This window comes from Diadema antillarum, unplaced genomic scaffold, assembly GCF_040938485.1.
Source record: "Diadema antillarum isolate AM-2024a unplaced genomic scaffold, OU_Dant_1.0 seq00000315_RagTag, whole genome shotgun sequence".
Lineage (NCBI taxonomy): Eukaryota > Metazoa > Echinodermata > Echinoidea > Diadematoida > Diadematidae > Diadema > Diadema antillarum.
Genome location: NW_027271335.1, coordinates 235,408 through 245,564, shown reverse-complemented (window position 1 = coordinate 245,564; position 10,157 = coordinate 235,408). Strand labels below are relative to the sequence as shown.

Sequence of the window (10,157 nt, the reverse complement as noted above, 5' to 3'; positions counted from 1 at the left end):
GACCCCGTGACCCTAAAATCCAAACAAAGTATTATCCCCCCAGGATATACCCTCATACCAAGTTTGATGTAAAACCACCACACAGTTCTTGAGATATCGACAAAAACAAAATGGGACGGACGTACAGACGGACGTACGGACGGACGGACGACCCGAAAACATAATGCCTCCGGCCACTTCGTTGGCGGAGGCATTAAAAAACACATCAAAATGTTTCTGCCTATGATACATTTCATTCATAAAATTATTCTTCATTCTATTCAAGGGAGACACATGGAAATTTCCATTACTAGACAGTTTCTTGAGTAAGTATTGCATATCTTGGATCATTTCTGCCCTAACGTAAGCAATATCCTACCTGTAACAAAGCAATCAATTTTGTAAATAATAATTAAAAAATCTCAAGTCTCTCCAATCCATCATATTCCATGAACACATCAAGTAAAATCTCAGACTTTAAGCCAGTCAGTCAGTCAGTGTGAATAAATCTGCATCAACTGACCAAGTTAAGCAGCAGCTTGCTCCTGCCAGCCCTGTAGTCATCTTCATCAACATTTACTAACAATTTGATAGCTTCATCCCCCACGGCAGCACGCAGTGAATCAGTAATGAAGACATCTTTCAGTGCAGCTAAGAGAGATCCGTTTATGTAGTCTCGCCAGAAGGCATCCAAGTAGGTCAATTCTGAGAATTTGATATCACAAACAATGGAGCCAAGGTCGCGGGACTTCAAGATGGCACTTGCTTGAGAAAAAAGTTCTAGTTGCCGTCGCAGAGGATCTCGTTCATTGGAGTGGATCTGGCCAATGAGGGCGCCATCATGACAGCAGTACTCTGCTCGCACACGTAATCTGATATCTGGCAAGATGAAGTAATGACTGATAGTTAACATTCACTGCAACTGTAGATATTCCCATATATGACACTTTGACATCATGGGACTTTAATAGGTACATTCCCAGCCTGAGCATTCAGAATGGAGTATTAAAAGCTACATAACCAGATGTCTGTAGTTATGCACACACTAGGGCAAGTACATGTATGATCTATGCAAATGGATACTGTTAGAAAGACAGCCTAAAATTCATGATGAGACAGAGATCAAAGTTTGTCTTGACTGATGTCAAGTGTTTTGACCATCCAACCCACTAGAAAACACTGTACAAATGTAAAGATCAATACAGATAATTCTCACACGAACTGCTAATACTGATTTTCAGACAAACGCAACCCTAACTGGAATTGACCCCACAATTTGTGCAATTTAGCATGTGTTAATAATAATAATAATAATAATAATAATAATAATAATAATAATAATAATAATAAAATAATAATAATAATAATAATAATTATTATTATTATTATTATTGTCATTATTATTATTATAATTATTATCATCATTATCATTATTATTATTATTATTATTGTTATTATTATTATTATTATTATTATTATTATTATTATTATTATTATTATTATCATTATTATTATTATTATTATTATTATTTCTGGACTCTCTTTGCAGTCAAGCGTTCTGCAACGATTTGAAAATATATGTACATTGTAGCATTCTGCATACGTGTACCAGTACGTTGTAATTCAGTATATTAACTGTACTCATGTAAGGCCTCTCAAAATTATTGTGGTGCATCTCATTTTCACATGTACAGTATGACACAGTTTTTATCAAAATAATATTGTCTTTCAGGGAAGTCGATCTTTAACTCCCTGCCAAAAATTGCATATTTCTTCAAACCATTTCAAAACTGTACCCTGGCATCATGACAATCATTTCATGAATATTAATTCATAAGATTACCACATGTGTGCTTGGGCCTTTCTCTAGGCAAGCCTCTTGCTTCTGGTGAGATGCCAACAGTTCTTTGGGATCTTGGTGGCATTCCAGTAGCTTGGGATGTACTCTCTCTACAGTTCCTCTCAGCAGCTTCTTGCCCAGGCCCACTTGGGTTTCTGGTCTCAAGGTGGTAATGCTGTCCATCTGGTTGGCCCTGCTCCTCTGCCCCCATTCCTCGATGTCTCCGACTCGATGCTGGTGCCGATGATGACGATGATGAGGGGAGGGTTGACGAGTCAGAGGAAGAAGAGGGTGCAGATGAGCTAGAACAAAATCGAGGTTTAACTTTTGAAAGAGTTCTTGTGGGGTGAGATGGCGTTGACTTGGAAGTTGGACCAGCTTCTGTTGCTGCTGAGGAGGAGGGCACAGGTGTGGAGGTTGATGGTGAGTTGAAGCCAGACCCTGAAGTACACTGGTCAAGGTATTGATCCACTTGGTCTGAAACAGCTGTCAAATAACATTAAAAAATGCAAATATTTAAATATGATAAGTTGGAGGAGGTCTGCTTATCCGACAGGTAAAATCCCTTTGAAGTATTATGAACTGTACGATTACTTACCGGTACTGGGAAAGCACTCTTTTTTTCCAAAAACAAATTAGCAAATGAGAGTATCTACCTTGTGGTATATGTACAATATTGTACAAGTTCCACTTTTACACTATATGCCACACATTTGTATGCTTACTTTCTAATCTAATTTCTTTCTCCTAGATCTCCCATTGCACACACTTTTAGCATTATTGCAGTATCGTGCTGATTTTACATGCTGTGGAGCAAAAAAGAAAAAATTATTTACAATAATCTAGAAAACAGAGAGTCTCGACCTCACAATTGTACAATCAATATATCAGGCAAATAAAAAAAAAACTAGAAATGTCGCTATGGCGACTGATGCCTCCGCCATAATGCATGATTCTCCCAATAGGTGTATGGTACAATGTCTTCACAATGTGTGATGACAGTTTCACATAACTGGCAAAATATTGAAATGACAGGTTTGTCAGAAATATCTTGAATGTTCACTTTCCTTGAACTAGGTTTGCTATAACTGTAAGAGTGCAGGTACATGTATTGGGGAACTGAGGATTTTTACTTGACTTCTGAACAACCCTTTTATGCATTGAGTAATTTTCAAGGTATGAAGAAACAGTGAATTACAGTATAAAATAGATTTTTTTTTTTTTGCATTTAAACCTGGCCATTGACTCTTAACCTTTGACCTTTGACCTTCTGGCTGGAAATTTCCCAGAGAATCTCCATTAGGTAATACATGTACAATGTCAAGTTTTAAAAATAATAATGCAAGCACTGCGTATACTACTACAGGCCTCGATATAGGATTTTGGAGGGGCAAGGCCATTTAGAAAAGGGCACTTTTTCCAAGAGGCCAGGGCACTTAGGTCAGTCAGAGGGGCACCAAGGCCACATTGGAAAGGGCATGTTGGGTGTTTATACGTGATGTGAATGCCCCATAGAGCTGTATGCTATCGACCGTGCTGCTACACTCCAGCAGCGCACACACGCATAAGATCTCTCCGCAGCAGACGACGTTAGGCAGTAGGCCATACGCATTACGATGTAGGTTCTGTAATACAGTACGTTCTCAACGCGTACGCCGCGCTCACTTTGGAGCACTTCCGGCGCCATTTTGCTTTGAGCATGCGGGCATGAATGCAGAGCAAGAGAGATGGCAATGCTCGCAGCCGTCCGACAGGCCTGGCATTTTTTAGCATGGCTTGCGACCACTTGCTCCGGCCCGCCGCTGCCTACAGTAGCTAGTAACTCTATGGCCGCTGCGCTGCGGAGGCAGTCGGGACGGTAAAAGCCGGTCGGGCGTACATGTACCTGTACATGTACGTAGACTTCTACAAGTCGTCTTGTATCTCGGAAAGATACTTTGAGTTTGAATCAGATATATTGGGACGCGAGTGAACTGAAGGTATGGTATTTGAGATCAGGAAAGTTGTTCAAGCTTATTAAAGTGTAGACTTTGAGAAAGGGCATATTATACGTCATAAATAATAACTTTCATTCTAAAAGGGCACCACAGCCACAAGAAAAAGGGCACATTTTTTTTTGGCCGTAACTTTGATCAAGGAAAAAAAGGCATTGCGACCAACGAGAGGGGCACCGACGGCCATGGCCATGGCCGTCGGTGGCTGTCGGTTAATTCGAGGCCTGCTACTATATGACGGAAATAGTATAAATTTGAGGAGTTGACCTTGACCTTTGATCCCCTGACTATTGACCCATGACCCCTACATTCCCTAGATACTCCCTGCCAGTCAGTACATGCGTATGTACCAATTTCCATGAAGATACATTAAACCATTTGCGAGAAAAGTGAAACAGTAGCATTTTCACCTAACCTTTGACCTTTTGACCTTTGACCTTGTGACATGAAACTCTCTCTGGAGACTCTTTATGCAGTAGTACATGTCTACACTAAGTTTCAAGAAAATACCTTCAGGCATTGCATAGATATGGGGGATATAGCAACATTTTTGACATTTGACCTTGCCCTTTTGACCTTTGACCTCTTGCCAATGTCACTACAATCTACTCAACTAATTGCCCCATCATACATCATGCTTGGACCAAGTTTGGTGAAAGCTGCTTCATCCAGTTTGGAGTTATCACGTAAACAGATAAATTTTAGGATTTGACCTTGATCTTTGACCTTTGACCTTTGTCCAATTTCACTAAAAAACTAATCAAGTAATTGTCCCATCATACATCATCCTCGGACAAAGTTTGGTGAAATTTGCTTGATCCAGTCTTGAGTTATCGCGTAAACGAACACAATATGATTTGACCTTGACCTTTGACCTTTGACCTTTGGCCAATTTCATCCAAAATCTAATGAAGTAATTGCCTTATCATACTTTATACTTGGACCAAGTTTGGTAAAATTCCAGTCAATATTACTCAAGTAATCGCGTAAACGAATGCGGACGGACGTACGGAAAGTAAAAAGTAGTTTCTCGTCCTTATGCTCACCCAAGTTTTTACTCTGTGTCAATTCTTTTAAGCTGCTTACATTTTTTTTTTTTTAAATGCCAATGAAAATTTGGGTTTCATGTCCCCGTTTGCATCTTTATTCTTTCATTAACCACATTGACTTTTAAAAAAAATATTTACTACTCTTTTGAGCAGCCGAACAAAAAACAAAACATTGGAAATTAACCTACCAATCCTGATGTCATGTACACATTGTATTAGAATCTCTGATAGTGCATATTCACTGTCATTCCACAAGCCAAGAATCCTGCAACGCAGCCACTATGTAATACTGTGTGTGCTGTTGAGAACATCAGAACGTACATTGTACACAGTGTGATGTACATGTATGTTGTGAATGGACAAGTCTCCACACACACTCGCACCAGCGTACATGCATATAATGAACCTGGCTTGGTTTCAAAGACCATGTACAATGTACTTACGTGTTGCTATTGGGCTAGGATGCAAGTGCCATTTCGCACCATGTACAAAAGTACATGCTTTCAAACATGTACAAACCAACCATTAATATTTCACAACCTAAAGTATGTAAACATGTATCCACTACAAAGTTTCCAAAGCTGCTATTGGGCTAGGATGCAAGGGCCATTTCGCACCATGCATGCTTTCAAACATGTACAAACTAACCATTAATATTTCACAACCTAAACATGATGTATGCACAGTTAGTTTCAAAAGTCCAACAGAAAACACTTTACGACACTTTTACATATTACGGAACAACTTGACCTCTTGAATTGAAGCTGCGCGCTATACTCAAGCAGGCAGTCAGTCAGTCCAGTTTGATACATACTGTACACGTACACGGTAATCCAGCCGTTGGTATGATACATTCAATTGTACACGCACACAACAGCGCTGTGAAGTCATACCAAAATGTGCAGAAAGTGTCAAAACAAGGAAAAGTAGAAATTACGCGGTGCGTAATATATGTCCCCGCCGGAAGTAGCATTTTGTAACAAAATGTACAATACAGGTCAAAAAATCAAGGTCAAAGGTCAAAGAAGTCAAAGGTCAAAATTCTGTGTACAAGTGTTGAAGCCCTCACCTAGTGCCATCACATAAAGCAAACAGAATCGAAATCGGGTTAGAAATGGCGAAGGAGTAGCATTTTGTAGCAAAATGTACAATACAGGTCAAAAAATCAAGGTCAAAGGTCAAAGAAGTCAAAGGTCAAAATTCTGTGTAGAAGTGTTGAAGCCCTCACCTAGTGCCATCACATAAAGCAAACGGAATCGAAATCAGGTTAGAAATGGCGAAGGAGTAGCATTTTGTAGCAAAATGTACAATATAGGTCAAAAAATCAAGGTCAAAGGTCAAAGAAGTCAAAGGTCAAAATTCTGTGTAGAAGTTTTGAAGCCCTCACCTAGTGCCATCACATAAAGCAAACGGAATCGAAATCGGGTTAGAAATGGCGAAGGAGTAGCATTTTGTAGCAAAATGTACAATATAGGTCAAAGGTCAAGGTCAAAGGTCACGACTGAAATTCTGTGTAGAAGTTTCAAAGCTCCCATGTAGTGCTATCATATAAAGCAAACAGAATCAAAATTGGCTCATAAATGACAGAGAAGTAGCAAATTGAAGATTTTGATCACACACGGACGCACACACGGACGGACACACGGACACACACACGTACGGAGCCCGTTTCATAGTCCCCTGCTCGAACTCGTTCGGCGGGGACAATTAGCAGCAAGTATTCAACTTTTACCTGAATTCAGAGACTCAGATGCAAGTATTTCAGGTTGTGAAATGCTTAGCCTTAGGGTTAATTTCTGCACGCTTAAAAATCATTAAAAAAAACCCGCACCAAGGTTCGACCTCCCGTGCCCAAATTTGACCGCATGCAAAAGCATCTACATGTAGGTTTCCACATGAAGTCGGCGGTTGAATTTTGGAAGGCGCTATGGTAGCCTAATTTTATAGTGGTGCAAAACTACGCTATTAGCGCCTCATGCTAGTTTGCAGTTGCCCATTGTACTGTAGGCAGATGCAGCAGCTTCTAATAAAAAATAATTGTAACTTTTAGTAAGGACCTTGTGTATCATCTCTCTCCAAGCTCTGGAGATCTGGAGGACAAACTGAATTTTACTTTTTTCTTTTTTACTTTGTCTTACATAAATTACATTCTAGTACAATAAAAAAAAAAAAGAAACATGTACAGTAATGCAAGCTGCCCATCATTCGACCACAATTGCAATGCCATCCGAAATTTGACTGCCTGCTACACGTAGAAACCTATGTGCTTTTGCGCACAATCAAACCTTGGCATGCATGGGAGGTTGAACCTTGGTGCAGGTGCCGATCACAATACCGGTGGTATCCGTTAAATTCATTTGTGGATTGCAGAGAAATCACAGCCACACAAGCCTCGGTCCAGGAGTAGTTGCTTAGCACTCACTTTTCATTATTATTGTCATTAATGTATTTATGGACTTGTCAGTTTATTGATCATTTATTTATGTACATGTATTTATTTGGATGATTATTTCTGCAACTACTTGAACCCTTTGAAGACTCGCATAACTTGTTAGAGTCTAGAGTCGGGGCACCAGTTTGCTGCAGGGGTCCAGTTTGCGGCACCCCAAGGAATATCTAACCATATCTTCGAAAGTAGAAGGGTATTTTTTTTTTCTAAATTGTTCTATCTGAAAAGCAACTGAAGAGCTTTCTTTTGATACCAGAATTATGAAATAACTCGGATGATGGTCTTCATACAAATGTAATTCTAATTTAAACCGTCTGTGTCACGCAGTTTTTAAAAAAGTATGTCTTTCTTAACAAAACGTTAAGATTAGCCCTGTTGCTAGGCAACCACCATCATCCCTTGTTTGTATCTTTATACAAAATCTTACTATCAAAAGAGGCCTGGCATGGTAAGGATTCCTCGTGTAACTGTGTTAAATATTCTAAAATTCATTTCCTCTGTCAGTTTTGAGGATTGCAACGGTGACCAAAATGTCGGGGATGGGTCCGGTTTGCGACACCCCTAAGGGATTTTGATTCACACATAGCGCTATTTTACATGTCAAAATGGGTGGAAATTGATGAAATACATGCGATCTTGAAAAACTATGAAATCGTGAAGGATCGAGATAATGAATCCAAATAAAGTGTTCTAACATGCTGAAAACTAGTTGAACCATCAAAAAAAAATTTTTTTTTTTGCAAAAGTTTAGTGTTTGAAGAAATCAGGGGACATTTTTGTGTGGGGTGCTGCAAACTGGACCCCCCTGCTGCAAACCGGGTCCTCTTGGTGGTTGCAAATTTTCTGCATAAAATTGATTATTATGACTAGGGTAATTGTCCACCATACAAAATTGTGATGCAGTGTCAAGAGGCCTTTTGGTACCTCTTCCAATAAAATAAAATAAAAATAAAAAAATTATTTAATTTCTGTTGCCCGTTTTACCAGAATACTACTAAATACCCTTGAAAAGGCCTTAACCTACCGCAAACTGGGTCCACTACTCTAGACCTCCCCGAAAGTGACAGAATAAATCAGCAACTCAACTCAAGGCATCCACAAGCAAGTTGATTGTGGTCACTCTCACTCAGTCTCACGGGTCGGAAGTCCGAAGAAAAAGAAAAGTTATTGCAGCAAAAACAGACAGCAAACCCACTCATGCTATTATTAAAAAAAAAAATAAAACAAAACAGTAACACGCACTCCAGCTGGATGTTGCATTTCACACCCCACACTGTCTTTTGTACACAACACGCATGTCGGGTTCTGCCCACACAGCACTGTTTACCCAGGCCATGTCATGGCCAGGGAGGGCGTTGATGGGCACCCTTCCAACTCCAGGCGCAGTGCGCCTTATCCTGTGACCACACAGATCTGAATATATCGGACTACCAAAGTTGATCTGTGCTTTTTTCTACATTCTTCATTACATAGCCAATAACTTACCTCTCCTTCTTTTTCGTCGGGATACAAATGGCATAAGATCGTGTCTTGTAATCATCCTTAAGACGTTAAGAATCTCATAGAAGTTCGAAGAATCGCACAATCGAGCTCTTTCCATCGCAAAGAAGAGATCTGATGGGCGTTTGATTCTTCCTCGATCTTCGTTCACGAGACTTCCGACGAACAAACTTTTTAGAGCACTGAAATCTTGCTGAGTTAATTGGCTGGAAATAACGCCAAACATTTCGTGAAGAGAATAGAGTTCAGTTTCTTTGCTCTCTGACGCTGTCATACTCGGATTTTTCACTTTCTTAATATCTTGAATACTGCCGGTAGGGTGAGAAGATGATGACCTTTTCGCCATGGCTAACGACAAACGTGTATATTTTTACTTGAAACTGGACTAAACGCAGCACTAGCACGCACTAGCAGCGTAAACTTTGTGCCTTGAATTCCGTACGATACATACAGTACACTAGTAGTATGAGTAGCGTTTACTACAATATTGTACTGCGTGTTCATTATCCCGCGCGAGAGTCCCGTATCGGGATTTGTGTGCGCGCGCACTGTTCGAGACTCCCTGTACATACTAGTAGTAGACATGGTAGAGGTCACATTTCTTAATTGATTTTTAAAAAATCATAAATGTGTTTTCAATGATATTTACCCCTACATCATATGAGAAATCGCACATTGAAAGGTTGTAAAGCTTCTCAAAGGGACACTTTTAAAAATGATGGACATTGTGGTTTTTTTTTTCAAAAATATATCTTGCAGTGTTGATATAGTTCTACATAAATAGATACATGCAGTTATCCTTGCATGAGGGGGTATCATCATCACCTTATTGTCTACAAAGTACTGTGAAAGACTTTGATTTATCAAATTGATTTATCAAACAGATTAACTTTATGTATTTTGAACTGCTTCAGTGGTAGCCAAAACAAATAAATACATTGAAATACCACAATCATTCAAAAAATTGTGTGATATGACTACTAATTATTCATGAATTCAACTTCTTTGTACTCAGCTAGTACCACAAGAACATAATAAGAAAACAAAGTGCAGAGTTAGAGGCGAGATGAGGGGGGGGGGGGGAGGCGGAGCTGAGAGGGGGGGGGGGGGGGAGGGAGCTCGAGCGATTTGACAGATCCCTAGAATAGATCGACATAGACCAGCAGATCATTAGAGCTTGTATGGGATGAATACTTTCCATGCATTTGTGTGCATTACGCATGCATACTCTATATAGGGCTCACACGGGCATTATTTCCCCATAGAGACGTGTGTTAAAATTCAAAATTCAAAAAATTCTGTAAAATCGCTGGTAGAAATGAGGTTTTTCATCTTCGCCAGCCTGA

The 10,157-nt window shown here is 39.7% G+C and overlaps 1 protein-coding gene across 1 annotated transcript; it reads right to left on the bottom strand.

The window, feature by feature from the left end:
* Positions 1-266: 266 nt before the first annotated feature.
* On the bottom strand, positions 267-9,157 carry LOC139730471 (death effector domain-containing protein-like). The gene is made up of 4 exons (XM_071641312.1): positions 8,797-9,157; positions 2,048-2,305; positions 1,823-1,951; positions 267-858 (listed from the first exon to the last, which is right to left on the bottom strand). Exons 1-4 carry the CDS (start codon positions 9,155-9,157, stop codon positions 494-496), a joined length of 1,113 nt encoding a protein of 370 aa, XP_071497413.1. The 3' UTR covers positions 267-493.
* Between the last annotated feature and the right edge of the window lie 1,000 nt (positions 9,158-10,157).